Raw genomic sequence first — 20,592 nt, forward strand, 5'->3', positions numbered from 1 at the left:
ATAAAAAATCTGAAAGACTACCAAAAATCTACTAGAACTAATAAATTCAGTAACCTCGCAGGTATAAAAATCAATGTACAGAAATTTGTTGCATTTCTGTACACCAATAATGAAGTAGCAGAAAGAGAAGTTTAAAAAAAATCCCCTTAACAACTGCACCCAAAATAATAAGACACCTAGGAATAAATCTAACCAAAGAGGTAAAAGTTACCTGTACTCTGAAAACTGTAGAACACTGATGAAAGAAATTGAAGATGACACAAAGAAATGTAAAGATAGTCCATGCTCATGGGTAAGAAGAATAAATATTGTTAAACTGTCTATGCCATCAAAGCAGTCTACATATTTAATGTAATCCCTATCAAAATACCAATAGTATTTTTCACACAACTAAAATAAACAATTCTAAAATTTGTATGGGACTACAAAAGACCCTGAATAGCCAAAACAATCTTGAAAAAGAAAAGCAAAGCTGGAGGCAACACAATTCCAGACTTCAGATTATATTACAAAGCATTAGTATCAAAACAGTAGCACTGGCACAAAAATCAACAGAATAGAAAAACCAGAAATCAACTCACAACTATAAGTTCAATTAATCTTCAACAAAGCAGGAAAGAATATCCAATGGGAAAAAGACAGTCCTTTCAACAGTATTGGGAAAACTAGACAGCAAAACACAAAAGAAAAAAAACCTGGACCAGTTTCTTATACCATACACAAAAGTCGATTCAAAATGCATCAAAGCCCTAAATGTGAGACCTGAAACAATAAAAATCATAGAAGAGAGGGGTGCTAGAGTGGCTCAGTCAGGTAAGTGTCCAACTTAGTTCAGGTCATGATCTCACAGTTCATGAGTTCAAGCCTACATCTGGCTCTCCACTCTCAGCACTGAGCCTGCTTCAAATCTTCTGTCTCCCTCTCTCTCTGCCCCTCCCCTGCTCATGCTTTCTCTCTCTCAAAAATAAATAAACATTATTTTAAAAAATCCTAGAAGAGAACACAGGAAGTAACTTCTTTGACACTGACCAAAGCAACTTTTTTCTAAACATGTCTACTAAAGTAAGGCAAAGGAAATAAAAGAAAAATAAACTATTGGTACTTGATCAAAATAGAAAGCATCTGCACAGTGAAGGAAACAATCAACAAAAGTAAAAAGCAGCCTACAGAATGAGAAAAGATATTTGCAAATGACATATCTGATAAAGAGTTTAGTAACCAAAATATATAAAGAATTTACACAATGCAACACCAAAAAAACAAATAATCCAATTAAAAATGGGCAAAAATATGAACAGACATTTCTCTAACTCACACCTGTCAGAATGGCTAAAATAAAAAACACAAGAAACAACAGGTGTTGGTGAGGATGTGGAGAAGAAAGAAGTAATGTGTACTGTTGGTGGGAATGCAAACTGGTATAGCCACTCTGGAAAACAGTATGGAAGTTCCTCAAAAAGTTAAAGATAGAACTACCCTATGATCCAGCAATTGCACTACTGGGTATTTACTCAAAGAATACAAAAATACTAATTAAAAAAAAAAAATACTAATTCAAAGGGATACACACACCCCTATGTTTACAGCAGCATTATTTATAATAACTAAATTATGGAAGCAGCCCAAGTGTCCATCAATTGATGAATAAAGAATATGCAGTATATACACAATGAAATATTAGTCAGCCATAAAAAAGAATGAAATCTTGACATCTGCAATAACATGGATGGAGCTAGAGGCTATAAAGCTAAGTGAAATGAGTCAGAGAAAGACACATACCATATGATTTCACGCATATGTGGAATTTAAGAAACCAAATGGAGAGACAAACTGAGAAACAGACTCTTAACTATGGAGAACAAACTGATGGTTACCAGAGGGAAGGTGGGTGAGGGGAGGAGTTAAATAGATGATGGGGACATTAAGGAATGCACTTGTGAGGACAACCAGGTGATGTATGGAATAGCTGAATCACTATATTGTACACCTGAAACTAAAATAACACTGCATGTTAACTAACTGGAATTAAAATAAAACCTTAAAAAAAAAACAAAACCAAAAACCCAGAGCACTGAGTGAACTTCAAGTGAAACACCCAGAAATATTTACTGTGTCAATGCCAGTCCCCAGGGAGCTGTATATTAATATTTGGCTGGTAATTTTACACCACCTCTAGTCATAAAAAAAGTTTATCAAAATAAACCTGGGTGGCTCAGTTAAATGTCCGACTTCAGCTCAGGTCATGATCTCATGGTTTGTGAGTTGCAGCCCTGCATCAGGCTCTGTGCTGACAGCTCAGAGCCTGGAGCCTGCTTCAGATGCTATGTCTCTCTCTCTCTCTACTTCTTCCCTACTCACACTCTGTCTGTCTCTGTCTCAAAAATAAATAAACATTAAAAAAATTTTTTTAAATAAAAAAACTGATTTAAAAAAATAAAATAAAATAAAATAGTAAGTTAAGATATTCCTGGAGGGTAGGGGGAAGGTCCACGAAAGCCAAGAGAATTGATAAGGCCTAAAATAAAACAAAAATGCCACTTAAAATTAAGAATAAAAGGTAGTTCTTTTCACTTGGAACAGTGCCACAGAATTGCTATTAAAAACTACAAAGGCATGGCACACAAACAGACACATAGACCAATGGAATAGAATAGAGAACTTAGAATTGGACCCACAAATGTATGGCCAATTAATCTTTGACAAAGTGGAAAAGAGTTTCCAAAGGAAAAAAGACAGCCTCCTTAACAGATGGTGCTGGGAGAACTGGACAGCAACATGCAGAAGAATGAAACTAGATCATTTTCTCNGGCACTTGTGGTGATGAGCACTGGGTGTTATATGGAAACCAACTTGACAATAAACTATTAAAAAAATAAAAATAAAAAATAACCTAAAAAATAAATAAGTAAATAAAAATAAAAACTACAGGGGCACCTGGGTGGCTTAGTCGGTTAAGCGTCCGACTTTCGCTTAGGTCATAATCTCGCGGTTCGTGGGTTCGAGCCCCGCATCGGGCTCTGTGCTGACTGCCAGCTCAGAGCCTGGAGCCTGTTTCAGTCTGTGACTCCCTCTCTCTCTGACCCTCCCCTGCTCACGCTGTCTCTCTCTCTCTCCCTCTCCTAGAAATAAATTAAAAAAAAAAAAAAAACTACAAAGGCAGAAAAGGGACTCTAAAATAAGAACAATGGCAGGATACTATGCTGCTCTTAGATACCATTGTTTTAAAAGATGATATAACACAAAGAGCAGTACCCTCAGTTTACAAAGAATGATCCAAAGTATAGTGTTAAGTTCAAAAAGTAAGTCATGTTTAGGGGCATCTAGGTGGTTCAGTGGGTTAAGTGCCCAACTTTGGCTTGGGTCATGATCTCAAGAGTTCGTGAGTTCATGCCAATGTTGGGCTTTGTGCTAACAGTGCAGAGCCTGGAACCTGTTTCAGATTCTGTATCTACCTCTCTCTCTCCTTCTCCTACACTCATGCTCTCTGTCTCAATCTGTCTCTCTCTCTCTCAAAAAATTAACATTAAAAAAAAAAAGTAAGTCATGTATTATATGCTACCATTTCTGTGTGCATGTATACACATGTTTAGAGAAGACAGAAGATTATGACATATAAATTTAATGGTTATATACTTAAAGAATATTTCTAGAAGAATAAATAAGAAATTGGTTCCTTAGGGAAAGACATCAAGAAACAGGAGTGGGAAGAAAATGATTATGTTCAATTTCAATTTCTGCCCTGTGTATTTTAAAACATGTTTTTTAAAGGTCTCAGTTCTAAAAGAGCCCTTCTAACAGAATGATTGGGGCATGATATTTAATGTCCCTGGGCCTCAGTTTCCTAAGCTGAATGTTATTTTTACAAAGATAGTAAGAATACTCTGGTTTCTCTTCAGATCGCATAAATCTTTCGCCTTTTACACAGAAAGTAAGAGATGAAAGTATTGTAAAAGAATTTAAAGTAATCAGTAAACTACCAAGTATCTGTTTTACTATTTGTTCCTACCTTTTTCTAACATATGTGTTGCAGGGGAGAGGAAGTAGGTAAGTGCATTTTACACAGTTTCTTTGTCATATAAATTCATTTTGATTCCAGAAAAACCTACCAGTTCCATGGAATGTTGTGCCAACAACACGAACACAGCTTGGTACTCGAAGATCCCAAAATCTAACAGTCTTATCTTGGGAACCAGATGCAATCATCCAGCCACTCCAGGTATAAAGTGCTAAAATATGCCCTAGAAAAGATCATATACTCAGTTATTACTGTGGACCAATACTTTTCTTAAACACATTCAAAGCTAGGTACTCATTATTAGGGATGTGATGGTGTGGTTAATCAAATACACTGAGTGGCAGGAATTTTCCACATATATCAAATATATCGGCAATTTTCAAAACAAATCTTCTCTGTTATTGAGCATTTTAGGATATCATAATTAGTACTGAAAAAAATATTATCATTTGAAATTATGGCAAAGCACAGGATTGTGGGGTTAGAACACTGGGTTTGCAAGGGGCAGACCTGAGGTCTTATCTCAGTTCTGCCATATTCAGCTATAGGATATTGGTCAAGTCATTTTGCCTTTTCAAGTTTTGTTTATTTCATATGTTAGATGGAAACAAAACTTCCTGCCACATATGATTATTATAAGGATTAAATTATGTGTATAAGCAAAAGATTTAGCACACAAAGAAATGTTACCTATCATTAACATGCTGTTATCTAAAGTTCCCAAAGTAAATTTTTACAATAAAAATATTTCCTGTCTTGAAGAAGTCGCTTTTGATAAAAGCACAGGTTAAACAAAAAGAAAAGTAGCATCTGAAGCTATCACATACCAGTGTGTCCACTCAGAGCATGCAGGCCCTGTCCTCTTTGACAATCAGTTGTATAAATGTTACAATCCCCTGCTCCAGCACTTATCAAAATAGCTCCACCACTTTCTGGGCCTTCCATAAATGCCAAGTCTCTAATTGTCCCATCGTGCATACTAAATTCCAGATCCGGTCCTGAAACAACAGTAAGAATTAAAAAAAAAGATGCTGCTCAACTTACTGTGATAATTTGATATTGCTAAACTGTCTCAAAAACAAGCAAGAATAATGGTAAAGAGGGACTGATACTACAATCAATTTCACTTTACTAGGCAAAAATCTTCAAGAAATCAAAATACTGATTTAGTTATTATCAAAACAGAGCTACAGAGTTATCTTCTCTTATCTCAAAGAAAAGGAAAGAGAAGACAGGTACTCTCTGGAACATATTCATTAATGTACTGCTGGTAGTTATTTAAAAGTTATCTTTCTTTTTTTTTTTTTTAATGGTTCTTTATTTATTTCTGAGGAGGGAGGCAGAGAAAGAGGGAGACAGAGAATCCCAGTTTCCTCACTGTCAGCACAGAGCCTGATGTGAGGCTCAAACTCACAAACCAAGAGATCATGACTCAAGCCAAAATCAAGAGTTGGACACTAAGCCACCCAGGCACCCCAAAAGTTATCTTTCTGAATAACAATAGTTTTCTAAGAATTAGACAACACCTATAAGAACTTACTAAAAAATAATAATGTCTTATGAAGGCAACTAAGCAATTATAAGAAAACTCTTAAGGCTATGTTCTTAGATTTTACTGAAAATAATACAAAGATGTATCAAAGATACAACATAGGGAAAACATTAAAAATACATTAGCAGGCTACTGCTTACATACTTGGGACCTACCTGTTGCATTACAAGTCTCTGCATTGAAGGGCAGAACTTTAACATATTTGTCATTTGATCCTGTTGCTAATAATTGTCCACAAGGACTCCAAGCCACGCAGTAAATAGATCCTTTATGATGTTTATTCCTTTTAAAACGTACCACTGGCTGCTTAGGGATGTCATGTGCACTAAATGGAAACATTACAGAAAGACATTTCAATTTTTTGCTTGCTAAAGTTAATGAAACTCTATTACAATTGTCTTGATGAAGGGAACAGAAAGGAGTATCAGACAATGCATCTATAACAATTTTCAAAATCTTGAAGCAAAAGAAATGAATTTAAAGTATATTTAAAATGGAAAAGTAAAATTATAAACTATTATTAGACTAACCTATTTTAGACCACATAGGGAATAAGATTATTTTTAATTTTTATTCAGTTATTTAAAAATTTTTTCTTAATGTTTTATTTATTTCTGAGAGAGAGAGAGAGAGAGAGTGTGAGCACGGTAGGGTCAGAGAGAGAGGGAGACACAGAATCTAAAGACAGGCTCCAGGCTCTGAGCTAGCCGTCAGCACAGAGCCCGACTCCGGGCTCGAACCCATGAGCCAGGAGATCATGATCTGAGCTGAAGTCAGATGCTTAACCGACTGAGCCACCCAGGCACCCCAAGATTATTTTTTTAGAAGTCTCAATTTCACTTGGCGAGACTGGGTGGCTCAGTCGGTTAAGCGTCTGACTTCAGCTCAAGTAACAACCTCACAATTTGTGAGCTGGACCCCCATGTCCAGCTCCATGCTGACAACTCAAGAGCCTGGAGCCTGCTTCAGATTTTGTTTCTCCCTTTCTCTATGCCCCTCCCCTACTCGCATTGTCTCTCTCTCTCTCAAACATTAAAAAAAAAATCTCTATTTCACATATTTTTCATGGATTTTAACTCAGAAACACAGAAGAATGAAAAAAAAAAAGAGCTACTAATGCTTCCAAATTCAAAAAGTTCAAAAAACATTTATTAAACATATAATATGAGCAATTGACTGGAGCTGAGGGAAGGCAAAGAAAGGAGGCAAGAGTTCCTTCTAGAGTTTAAAATCTTACAGGGAATGGGGTGCCTAGGTGGCTCAGTTAGTTAAGCATCTGGCTCTTGATTTTGGCTCAGGCCATGATCTCGCTCTGCTCTGGGCATGTGAGATTCTCTTTCTCCCTCTCCCTCTGCTCTTTCCCCGTGAGCCCTCCAGCATGTGCATTCTCTTGCTTGCTCTCTCAAAAAAAAAAAAAATCTTGCAAGGATTGATGCTGTCATGACTACCCACATACAGTAAGGCAAGTATAAGTGTTCTGGTCCAGTACAAAGTACTAGGCCTTAAAGGACAGGGAGAATTTTTACACAAAAAGATGGCAGAATAGCTCCAATGAAGATAAAATAGAGTATGGCAAGTGCCAGCTGGAAACTGACTGACATGGTAGGTGAGGAGTTGCAGGCATGGCTGTGGAAGGCCCTGAATGTCATACTCTTTTAAGTTTGGCCTTTAATGGGAGTCAAACATCGGTTTAGTGGAGTAACAGATCTTACCTGCACTTTAAAACACAGACTAATAGGATACTAAAAATTTTAGGTATGATGATAACATCAAGTCTGTGTAAGAAAATGTACATGTTTTTGGAGAGTCATCCTAAAGGGTGAAATGACATATCCAGGATTTCCCTTAAAATACTTTAACAAACAAAAAGGATGAAGCAAATATAACAAAAATCTCAACAATTATTGCACTGCCCTGTACTAATATCTACTTTTGTGTATGCTTGAAAAGTTTCATAATTAAAAACAGAAAAAGAAGACTGATAAATCACCAGTACCTAGAAGGTACTTAATATTGATTTAGAAAACGGATCAGATCAAAAGATTCTCTTTCAGTTACATATCGAATTCATGGCCCAATAAAAACATTTTATGATAAAAATTTATAAAATTGACAATTCTGATGTATATTTCCTAAGCATTGAAAATAAAAATTTTAATGTTTAATAAAAAGGAATAAAAATTAAACACTACTGAATGGCAATTTTTTTTTAATGTTTTATTTATTTCTGAGAGAGACAGCATGAGCAGGGGAGGTTTCAGAGAGAGGGAGACACAAAATCTGAAACAGGCTCCAGGCTCTGAGCTAGCTGACAGCACAGAGCCCAATACAGGGCTTGAACCAACGCACCATGAGATCATGACCTGAGCCGAAGTCAGACGCTTAACCAACTAACCCACCCAGGCACCCCAAGAATGGCAATTCTGAAAATAGAACTAATATAGCTAAATTAAAAACTAAAGATTGACAGTACAAAACATCTATCCTTACTTACCTTGGATCGATTACTTCTGGATAGGCACATACTCTCAGAGTTTTTGAATTTGAGCCTACAGCATATAAACCACCACTGGGATGAAAAGCCACTGCTCTAACAGCTTGTGTGTCTTCTAGAGTGTTAATACAAACAAACTGCTTTTTTGATTTGTCATCCTATGGAAAGAATAAATATGAAAGTCATTCTATGAAAAAAGTAAATTTGAAAGAATTTGTCTTTAGTCCATTTTAAATTCATTTGAACTGTATTATTTACTTTATCACTTTATGTTCACTACCTACAATCACATATTCTTTTAAATGGCAAATTAAAATTAAGCCAAAATTTTCTTTTTTGCTGCCCATTTCTAAACTAAGTTCAGAGAGCACACATTCAAGTTTTTCTTTGCCTACTATGACAAAATATGAGAATATGCATTTTTTTCTTTTTTTTTTTTTTAATGTTTTATTTATTTCTAGGAGAGAGAGAGAGAGACAGCATGAGCAGGGGAGGGTCAGAAGAGAGGGAGTCACGGACTCTGAAGCAGCTCCAGGCTCTGAGGTGGGAGTCAGCACAGAGCCTGACGTGGGGCTCGAACCCACAAACCGCGAGATCATGACCTAAGCGAAAGTCGGACGCTTAACCGACTAAGCCACCCAGGCGCCCCGAGAATATGAATTTCTATATGGCTATCTTTATCAAGAAAAAAATAGGCCACATATATAATTCCCACAAAGTTAATAGAGTATCATTTGTGCTTCAAAAAGTAGGAAGTATAAAAGACTATTATTCAATCCACTTGAGGGTTGGGGGATAGTTTAATGATCTCTAGCAATGAATACTGTAATATTTCAAATTGAAATTGTAAAATACCCTTTTAAAACTGTGAAAAGGAGTTTAATCAGAACATTTAATTTGAACCTCATTTTTATTTTAAACTGTCAAAATTTCTATCCTCTTCTGAGGAAGGCAAGTTGAAGCCCAGGTGGCTGTAGAAAAGCTTTTGTGACTCCTGCTATTAGTACAATTTGAAGCCATCCTGCTCCCCTGACTACAATGGACTAGACCTGGAAAGGGGTCTCTAGACTGGGTGTGGTCAATAGACCTAACCAAATCCTGTCTCTGGGAAGTACAGATGGTCAAGTACACACAAAAAGGCAAATCACTTCCAGTCTGGTTGTAACCTGAGAGCTCTAGGACCTACAGTGACTACATCAGTGAAGAGATTATGCCTCTTCCTACACAAACTTTTATGTCTTCATGTAATACATCCTCATGGAGGAACAAGGGAAAAACTTGATAGATCCTACTGTGTCTGTCTCATGTAACTGAACTTATTTCTTAAATTATTCATTTGAGGGTTGCCTGGGTGCCTCAGCTGCTTAAGCATCTTACTTCAGCTCAGATGTGCTGACAGCTCAGAGCCTAGAGCCTGCTTCAGATTCTATGTCTCCCTCTCTCTCTCTGGCCCTCCCCCGCTCATTCATTTTGTCTCTCTCAAAAGTGAATAGACATTTAAAATAATTTTTTTAAATTATTCACTTGAATTTATTTGACTAGAAGTGCTACATTTCTCATTGATCCACATATAGGAAATGTGACTGTCAAGCAAATAGCATTGGTAGATAAGAGAAAAAGGGAGAATGACTAACTGATAAAGGCCTATAGCAAACGAATAATAATTACAAAGGGTTGCTTTAGAACAGATGTGGCAGAACCACCAATGAACTTTTATTTCCTCATCTTCAGTGTGTTTAAATTTTTAAAAAACTTGTTGCTATTATTAAAATGTACCTCAAATAAAAATCTACATTCCTACAATTTCTTGAAAATGAAAATAACTAGAAATACTAGATAAGCATATTTCTTTGTGCAAGGGACAAATCTTCTTATGTGCTTATCATAACAATAGTCAACTTTATTCATTTATGTTATCTGTTTGGCCCATAACCATCTGGAATAATGGCTGTGTTTATGGGGTTAAAATTTGAACTAAAGAAAATAAGATAGAATGAAGCTATATAGTAATTAGGGAAGGATATCTGGTTCCAAAGCAAAAAAAACAGCTGCATTGAAGAAAAGCCCAAAGGAAATCCCAATAATATCTGAAGAAATTAACCACAGGGTTCAGAGAATAGTGCACAAGCCCAACTGAGGAGCCAAGAATGCTACTGGGCCTTTAAAATGAATACTTGCAAATGTGTTTCGAGGCAACCTCTTCACTTAGCCCAGTGAAAGTTCGATTACCTTGAGACAAATAACAGCATCAATAATAATGATTATTTCTAAAAATGGTTCTTTTTATGAATTGAGAATTCCTTAGCAAAATTTGCAAGTATATATAAAAATAATGACGAAACCTCCTTCCCCAAAGTATTACCTCTTCCCCTCTTGACCTTGATAGATTCCCTGAAGAATCTCCAAGAGGTGGCTTAATGACCGAATGTTCTGATGAGCTGTGTGAACAAAAATTCAAATAAAGTTTACTCTGAATATCAAAACATCAACTAAATTAATTTATCCTTTCAATTTTCAATTTTTTATGTTTTGTGCAAATGACCTGCACTGACCCCAGTCAAGGTTACTCTCTGAAGCCATTTATTAAGAGGCTCTGGACTCAGCGACACCAAGCATTGTTTTAAGGAGGAATGAGAAGCAATTCTGGAAAGGAGATTAAGTCAAACTCCACAAATTTTATAGTGAGATGTCAAGTAGCTTTCCCCTGCTAAGTTCTAGAATCCTAGATGCTATGCATAAATGCTACCCCAGACAGGAACTTGGATTGCTCTTTAGGAAAATTATCTGGCCCAAGAAAGACTAACAGAAACTGACAGTTTGAGTCTTATAATAAAAGAATGTTTCTCTTTAATTATTTTTGCCATGTTCCATCTATATCCATAGCCTTCCAATCAGCCTTTTTTTCCCCTTAATACCACACTCTTTATAGGTAGTCAAAGATTTCCAGATAGTTTAAGAAAGTCTCCTCCATAAAAGTCAGAGACTAAAACAAACAGAAAAAGGAATTTTATTTGTATTTCCCCAATGATGTGATATTGAGTATTTTTTCATGTGTCTATTGTCTGTCTGCAGGTCTTCTTTGGAAAAATGTCTCTTCATGCCTTCTGCCCATTTTTTTATTGGATTATGTGTTTTTCAGGTGTTGGCGTTTTCTAAGTTCTTTACATATTTTGGATACTAAACCTTTATCAGATACATCGTTTGCAAATATCTTCCATTGGTAAGTTGCTTTTTAGTTTTGTTGACTATTTCCTTCACTGTGCAGAAGACTTTTATTCTGATGAAGTCCCAATAGTTTATTTTTGTTTTTGTTTCCCTTGCCTCAGGAGACATATCTAGTAAGAGGTTACTATAGCCAATGTCAAAGAGGTAACTACTTGTGTTCTCCTCTAGGATTTTAATGGTTTCTTGTCTCACATTTAGGTCTTTAACCTATTTTTAATTTATTTTTGTGTGTGGTGTAAGAGAGTGGTCCAGTTTCATTCTTGTGCATCCTGCCTGCTGTGGGTTTTCCCAGCACCATTTGTTTGAAGACTCTGTCTTTTTCCCATCAGGTATTCTTTCCTGCTTTGTTGAAGATTAATGGACCATACAGTTCTAGGTTCATTCCTGAATTTTCTATTCTGTTCCACTGATGTATACGTTATTTTTGTGTCAGTACCATACTGTTTTGATCACTGTGGCTTTGTAATACAACAAATCATAACTACAATGAGGTACCACCTCACACCTATCAGAATGACTAAAAATCAGCAACACAAGAAACAACAGGTGTCGGTGAGGATGTGTAGAAAGGAGAACCGTCTTACGCTGTTGGTGGGAATGCAAACTGGTATAACCATTCTGGAAAACAGTATGGAGGTTCCTCAAAAAGTAAAAGATAGAACTACACTATGATCCAGCAATTCTACTACTAGGTATATACCCAAAGAATACAAAATTCAATACTAATTCAAAAGGATACATGCACCTTTATGTTACAGCAGGATTATCTACAAAAGCCAAATTATGGAAACAGCCCAAATGTCCATCAAGTGATGAATGGATAAAGAAGATATAGATAGATAGATAAATATAGATACAGATATATACACACAATGGAATATTACTCAGTGGTGTATACACACACACACACACACACACACACATACAACACACACACAATGGACTATTACTCAGCCTTAAAAAAGAATGAAATCTTGCCATTTGTGGATGGAGCTACAGACTACTATGCTAAATGAAATAAGTCAATCAGAGAAAGACACATACCATGTGATTTCACTCATATGTGGAATTTAGGAAACAAAACAAACGACCATAAAGGAAAAAAGAGACAAACCAAGAAAGAGACTCTTAACTATACAGAAAAAACTAATGATTACCATGGGGTCAGGGGGATGGGTGAAAACAGATGATGGGGATTAAGGAGTGCACTTGTGAGTCTGACCACTAGGTGCCGTATGCAAGTGTTGAATCACTACACTGTACATCTGAAACTAATATTACACTGTCTATTAACTAACTGGAATTTAAATAAAAACTTAAAAACAGAAAAAGGAATTTGGAAGAAGAGAGGTAATTCAGGAAACAAAACCTACAAAAATGTAATTTAAATTCTTAGAGATGTAAGAGGAAATAATAAATCCAGGAAACAAGAATGAGATCAACAGAAAAACTGTTTTAAGGAAAATTAGAGAATAAGAGGTTAGAAAATAACAATAAAGTGGAAATCAATAGAAAATGGAGGTAAGGAAATTGCTATATAAAAAATATTTTTTTCGGGGCGCCTGGGTGGCTTAGTCGGTTAAGCGTCTGGCTTTCGCTTAGGTCATGATCTCGCGGTTCGTGGGTTCGAGCCCCACGTCGGGCTCTGTGCTGACTGCCAGCTCAGAGCCTGGAGCCTATTTCAGAGTCTGTGTCTCCCTCTCTCTCTGACCCTCCCCTGCTCATGCTGTCTCTCTCTCTCTCTCTCCTAGAAATAAAATAAAAATATTAAAAAAAAATATTTTTTTCAATTTGCCAGAACTTGTTTCCAGCCCAAAAGGGTCCATTATTAGCCAGCAGAATGGAAAGAAAATACTTATCTCCTGTATATTGTCATGAAATTTTAGAACATCAGGGAAGAAGGAGTCCTAAAAAATTCCAGATGGAAAAAACAGGCTTTCAAACAAAGGCTCAGGTCACGATGGCATCAGATTTCTTAATAAGAACACTGAAACATGTTGCAATGCCTCTGAAACTCTGAGGAATGACTTCCATCCTAGAACTCTATACTCAGCTATAGTAACAAATCAAATGGGAAATATTTAGACATGGAAGGTCTCAGAAACTTTACCTCTAATGTACCCATTTTCAGAAAACTATATGAGATCCTGAATACAAGGGATCCAATACAGGGAAGAGGCAAAGGAAATTCCCAGGAGGAAGGTGAAGGGAAGTCTCAGGACTTAAGCCTGAATAAATTGGCCTATAAGTAATGAATATAAAGTGAAGCAAGACTGATCCTAGAGGATTTGTCCTAGGGGGAAAAGTGGAAAAGAGAAAATTACCTGATACTTTGTACTATAATGGGAGAAGTTTTATGAATTTACAGTTTAGTCAAAAATATCAACAGAGAATTTAGTGAAGGGTACTAAGAAAATTAAACGTGTGTACTATAAAAAGGCACAACAAAAATGAGGCAATTACTGTCTCCATGAAAAACAAAAAGTTGTATGAAAAGGAAACATAATCATATTTTATGAATCAGGTGTAAATAATATTAAATGAACATGGTAATGTTAACATTGAATACTGATTTAAACAAAAATTGATACATATTGGAAAGAAAGAATAGACAAGGTAAATGTATTGTGGGTGAGGAGTATGGTAGCTCAATCTAATTGGCAGAGAGTTAATGGATAATAAAAATAGTAACAGAGGCATGTTATTTAGAAATGTGAAAATGTATAGCAAAAGAAACAGCTAACTGGGTTGAAAATGGCAGCCTACCAGAAATAGAAATCATAAAGATGGGTAAGATAACTTTGAAGTGCTATTTGTCTTTCTAAATCATGTATGTAGGTTACTTTAATTTAAAAAAAATCAATTTTAAAATGTGAGTTCTAGGGGCACCTGGGTAGCTCAGTAGGTTAAGCGTCTGACTTTGGCTCAGGTCATGCTCTCACTCACAGTTCCTGGGTTCAAGCCCCGCATTGGGCTCTGTGTTGACAGCTAGCTCAGAGCCTGGAGCCTGTTTCAGATTCTGTGTCTCCCTCTCTCTGACCCTCTCCTGCTCACACTGTCTCTCTCTCTCTCAGAAATAAATAAAACATTGAAAAAAATTTTAATAAATAAAATGTGAGTTCTAGTTGAGGGAGTACAAAAATACATTTATAGAAACTATAATAAGGAAGTAAATATTAGATGAAGTTATGCTTTTATATATAAAACTAGAATTTTTCAAAATAAATAAAATAAAACTAGAATATTTGATAAAAAATTTATAAGGCTAATCTAATTCCTACAAGCATTCAAAGGCCAAAAGCAAGTTATCCATTTTTAAATGAACCACTCTCAAAGGTGTTTACTGTTGAGAATAGATGAAGAAATTCTTATGTGGAATTTAAGAACAAAACAAATGAGCAAAGGGGAAAATTAAAAAAAAGACAAACCAAGAAACAAACTCTTAAGTATAGAGAACAAACTGATGGTTACCAGAGGGGAGGTGGGTAGGGGAATTGGTGAGACAGGTGAAGGGGATTAAGGAGGGCACTTGTGATGAGCACCTGGTGAATAAAAACTTAAAAGAAAAAAAAAAAAGAATAGATGAAGGAAATGCTCCTTAACTATTCCCACTGCATAAGGCAACACTTGTTTAGTACTGATAGCAAGATAAAACAGTTCCTTGATTAGTGAAAACACAAATATGCAAAATGCCTTCAGTTGCTGTAAGTGCCAGAACAGCCAAGACTGTTTTGCTGCAATCATCCCAACTTGTTATAAAATATCTTGTGCCCTCAACATCTGTGAATTAAATAACATTTGTTGAAAGGTAGCAATGGCAAGAAAAAGACAATCAGGGAGAAGATAAATAATGTATAAAAAATAGAATTTTCTTGGTAATGATGAGGAAGCAAAAATAAAAATAGGAGAAAAAAGACTACTAAGAAATTTAAAAGTTAGTAGAAAAGAATATATAAAGACAGATTAGAAAAAGATTTGGTAGGTAATGAGCTCCAAAAACTTTTTAAAAATTTATTTATTTATTGAGAGAGAGACAGAGACAGAGACAGAGAGGAGGTGGGGGCGGGGGAGAGAGAGAGACAGAGAGAGAGAGAGAGAGAATGAATCCCAAGGAGGCTCTGTGCTGTCAGTGTCAAGCCCGACAAGGGGTTCGATCCCACGAACCATGAGATCATGACCTGAGCTGAAACCAAGAGTTGGACGCATAACCGACCTGAGCCACCCAGGCACCCCATGAGCTCCAAAAACTTTTATTTGTAAGGCTCCAAACAGAAGTTCAACTCTCTAGATTTCCATTCATTAGCAAGAAGTTAATATTTCCAGGCTTTACAAAATAAAGTACTTACATTTGGCTTCCACTAGAAGGTGACTCCTCAAGAAAAGGTATATGATTTGTTGATCCAGAATTACGAGGGGTGCTTGTATGGATATTTGAAGCATCATGTGTTAATCTCTGACTAGAGTCTTGGGGTGGTGTAGCAAAACTAGTTACAGAAGAATTATTAGATCCATTGCTTTTACTCCCATTACATTGCTGGTTGAGCACGGATACCTCATTACCAAGGCTATCCATTCCAATATTCAATTCACCAAGCTTCTGAATGGACCTATAAAATAAAACAATGCAATTACATTTTTAAAACTTAATCACATTCTTTTTTTTTAATTTATTTAAGTAATGTCCACACCCAATGTGGAACTTGAACTCACAACCCCAAGATCAAGAGTCACATGTTTTTCTGACTGAGCTAGGCAGGCACCCCAATCATTCTTTTTTTTTTTTTATATATTTTAGAGAGAGAGAGAGAGAGGGCGCACGCGAGTGAGAGAGCGAGCATGAGTTGGGGAGAGAGGCATAGGGAGAGAGAGAAAGAATTGCAAACAGGCTCCATGCTCAGCACAGGCCCAACATGGAGCTGGATCCCACGACTCTGGGATCATGACCTGAACTGAAATCAAGAGTCAAGACACTCAACCAACTGAGCCACCCAGGCGCCACACATTATTAACATATAGATGATTAGAAGTTTGAGAAGGTAAATACGTGCAAATATAACATATAAATGGAATACATAAATGATAATAGGTAAATGGTAATTTTTTATTACTAAAAAATTGGCTTAAGACATAACCAAGATACTGAAAGAAGATCCAAATTTTCCTAAAGTATGGTACTATAGAAGGGTACAGGCATAAAACCACCTTTTACCATAACAGCAGGGAAAAAATCTGTTTCTTCTTCAGTGTAACTTTGGTTTAATTTTCAATTTAAAACTTAATTTCCCAAAGTAGTCAACAAAAGTATCACCACTACCAAAATTTCTCACCAAAACACAAAATAAGCTATTTTCATTTTATCTCTGTAGTACTATCACGTCAACTAGGAAACGTATGATTAGAGCAGACCATGATGGGACAAAGTCAAGTGGCATCCTATTACTCACGCATTCAATCTACACAGACTATCTGCCGGCTCTGATCTAGGTACTAGGGAGATAAAAGAGAAAGCAAAACAAGTGAGCCTCAAGGTCTTTCCCTCATCACAAGTCTTCCTAAAGGAGGACAGACTGACTTCTTTTTTTGGACTCAGGGCTCCAGAGAGCACAAAGAGGAAGCTGACAAGCTCTCTTAAGATTTAGACCCAGAAGTGGGGCGCCCGGGTGGCTTAGTCGGTTAAGCGTCCGACTTACGCTCAGGTCATGATCTCGCGGTTCGTGGGTTTGAGCCCCGCGTCGGGCTCTGTGCTGACTGCCAGCTCAGAGCCTGGAGCCTGTTTCAGAGTCTGTCACTCCCTCTCTCTCTGACCCTCCCCTGCTCACGCTGTCTCTCTCTCTCTCTCTTCTAGAAATAAATAAAACATTAAAAAAAAAAAATTAAAAAAAAAAAAGATTTAGACCCAGAACTGACCCAGCGCCACTTTCTACAACTTCCATTCAATATGAGAGTGGAGAACACAGGGGTAGGATTTCCAAGAGGTGCTGTGGTTTACTGTATTTTCTAGTTTCCTAACATTATATATTGGTGTGTGTGTGTGTGTTTGTGTGTGTGTGTGTGTGTGTTTAGGGTTTAGAAAGGACTTTTAAAAAGTAGTTCATTATTATTAAAGGAACTGCCAGCCATTACTATTTATGTTAAAAAGTTTAACTAGACAGCATTTCCCAAATTGTGTTCTATGAAACACCAATCCTGTGAAATGCTCCTCATAAAAAATGAGTCTGAGGTCAATAAATTTGGGAAATGCTAAGTATAAAGAGTAAAATGCTAACATCATTTTGACTCTCTAAAGTGGTGAGGATGGGGATGCGGCAGAAGATGCCTGTAAGTGCCAAATCAGTGGTGCCGATTATTAGCATCAGTAGAAACAAAATATCAAGAAGTATAATGTAGTGATATAGCATGGTTAATAAAAATTCTATCATGCTTTAGTTTACTTTCTACAATAAGATCTACTATGTAACATGACTCATTTCTTTCCCTCTGTCTATGCCTTTTGGAAAAAAATATGTAAAATTTAAAGCTGGAAATTATGTTCCTGTTGCTAGAGTGACTTGAAAAAAATAAAACATTAACATTTTGGGGAAAGGCTATTTTATTTTATGACTCTATCTCTATTCAATTTGTCTATGGTATTAGGTACTTTAAAGTTCTGGTACAGCAGGGCACCTGGGTGGCTCAGTTGGTTAAGTGTCCGACTTCAGCTCAGGTCATGATCTCACCGCTTGTGAGTTTGAGTCCCACATCAGGCGCTGTGCTGACAGCTAAGAGCCTGGAGGCTGCTTTGGATTCTGTGCTCCCTTTCTCTCTGCCTGTCCCCTGCTATGTTCGCTCTCTCTCAAAAATAAATAAATGTTTAAAACATTTTTAAAAAACAATGTCCTGGTACAGCCTCAGATATATGAAAAAAAGGACTGAATAAAATATTAAAGGGTTAGAAAACAATAGATAAGAGAGGGCTAAGAGAACAACAGAGAATTTATATGAAATTAATTTTCAAAAGCTAAATAACAAGAGATAACTTGAATTGTTTATCATGGTCTTTAAAGGAAGGATAAACCATCTTGAATGGTTAAACTTTTTTCCTGAGGTACATCCTTTACCACTAGTAGGATCACAGAACCTTGCCACTTTATCTTCTGATTTAATGCCGGCTGTTTTCACTGCAAAATAAAATGATCGGAGAACCCAATTGCAATCATGACCTCAATGGATATGAAGAAGACATCCAAGAACCAGAAATGGCAGTTCATCAAATCAGGAAAATTCTAATAAGCCACCAATTTATCAGAGGAGATAAGAAAATGATCCTCAAATGCAATGTTCAGAAGCCTACTTAGACTCTTTAGATTACCACTAAACATTCCTTGTGTGAAGGTTTGAAGACAGAATCAATTTCAGGCTCACTGACTTGCCCAACCCTCAGAGTTTCAAGCAGATTACTTCCAATATTATTGAACCAAGTAAAGAACTGATAGTCACCACTGCACTATTTGCTCAAATACATATATTCAAATTTACTAATTTTTAAAAAGACACATTACTATCTACCTATCTATACACACACACATGCACAAACACACTCACCTCCTATAATTCAGAACAATGTAAGTGTATATTGCCTTGGCAGAAATTATAAGAAAGAATAACTTTAATATATTGAATTCAATAATAATTTTAATATATTGAGCTCAAAAGAACCTGGAAGTTCAATCACCCAAAATAACAATAAAAACAACAGCAGACACTTAACATAGTGGTTACTATATGCCAGGTACTGTTCTAAACACTTTGCGTGGATTAACTTGTTTCATCTTCATGGCTGTTCTGTGCTGTTCTGTGCAGCAGATGAGGAAAAGCAAGAAGAAGCTAAGCAACTAGCACCCCTAGGACCTCAGCTGCTCTGGCACAGAGCTGGATCCACCTGACCATCTGCTTCCAGCTGTCAGCTGAACCACCGCACTTCTGCTCTCATTGCTTAGATGTGAAAAAAGGTTTAAAGGAAAGAAGGAAATTAGATGGACCTTCAGAATGCTGTGACAAGATACTCTGTAACGCTACATTACTTCAAACACTTTAAAATTTCAACTGTACGTGAAAAGTAGCATTGCCCGCTTATGATCGCTTTGAAATAATTCCTTACGTTTAAAAAAAATGACTGAAAGACATACCTATTAAGAAATTGTTCCGTAAGATTCTGCTGCTGATCAGGACCATCCTCCTGATTCACACCTCCCTCGAGCAGCATTTGTTGGTATATCTGCCGCTGTTGCTCCTTCTGTTCTAAATGCTGTTGATAGCGTAATCTTTGCCTATAATATTCTTGAAATTGTTCTGTTGAATCTCGAAGCTTAAAAATATTAGAAAATATATTTGAGCAGACTCTGATTAAATATATGTCCCTACTCAACAGTAACTTCTATAAACACTGAATGAAATATACAAGTAGCCATATTTAACAATTAGAAAATACTTAATATATTGCTCTTCGAAAAGTAAAATGGTATCCATGAGTGTTTATCGTCAAGTAGATCAGTTAAGTTACTTTATTCTATAGCAAGAGACTGGACAAAGTGAAAGGTCATCCTGGATCTTTGATTAATGCAAAAGAAAAATACACATTATAGTGATCACAAGGGGTCATGGGGTTAGATCTATATTACTTAAAAAAGTACTGAGGGAACACATGAGGGTTTAAGAAACACAGTATTAGCTTTGTCCAACACACTTAATTTAAACATGTTAATGATTTAGTAGGTTACTCTAGAGAGACACTTTAAAAATTTCCTTCAAAAACAGTAATGAATTAATTCAGGTTTCAAATGGCTTTTCACAAGAAAGTGGAATCAATGAGTGGTAAACTTAATTTCAACATTCCTATTTTGTTCTTCTAAAAGAACAGTATAGCACTCAAATTTACAAGACTTGGATATTCAGTAAATTCCAGTATTGGCAAAGAAAGACTCCTCTGCCAAGCTGGAGTCTGGTCAGATTACATAGCTCATGAGAACCAGGGTTACCCTGGAACAAATCAATCCTCTCTAAAATTGGCCAACAGTGTCAATAAGCTTAGCCAAGGGTCTTATATGACTAACTTAAGCTGAAACTGTCTCCCTTTTCTAGGAAATAGTAACAATCCTTTTCTATTTTCATAAGTTAATAGCAATAACTCTGAGAAAAAATTATCTATATGTCCTTTAAAATTTTTTATTGTTGGTAAAATAGAAAGCTTGTTATTTTAACCATTTTTATGTGCACAATTCAGCAGCATTAACTATACTCACAACATTGTGCAATTATTACCACTATTTC

General features: G+C 36.2%; 1 protein-coding gene across 1 annotated transcript in view; it reads right to left on the bottom strand.

Annotated features, from left to right (window-relative positions):
• Positions 1-20,592, bottom strand: part of WDR47 (WD repeat domain 47) — a 69,826-nt gene that overhangs the window by 6,901 nt on the left and 42,333 nt on the right. Inside the window, exons 9-14 of the mRNA XM_077765568.1 lie at positions 15,633-15,893; positions 10,424-10,499; positions 8,062-8,219; positions 5,723-5,892; positions 4,843-5,013; positions 4,107-4,238 (exon numbers count right to left, since the gene is read on the bottom strand). Of these exons, the coding sequence (XP_077621694.1) occupies positions 4,107-4,238; positions 4,843-5,013; positions 5,723-5,892; positions 8,062-8,219; positions 10,424-10,499; positions 15,633-15,893 (968 nt within the window). The remainder of the gene's footprint in view (positions 1-4,106; positions 4,239-4,842; positions 5,014-5,722; positions 5,893-8,061; positions 8,220-10,423; positions 10,500-15,632; positions 15,894-20,592) is intronic.

Source organism: Crocuta crocuta, unplaced genomic scaffold, assembly GCF_008692635.1.
Source record: "Crocuta crocuta isolate KB4526 unplaced genomic scaffold, BGI_CrCroc_1.0 scaffold274, whole genome shotgun sequence".
Taxonomy (NCBI): domain Eukaryota; kingdom Metazoa; phylum Chordata; class Mammalia; order Carnivora; family Hyaenidae; genus Crocuta; species Crocuta crocuta.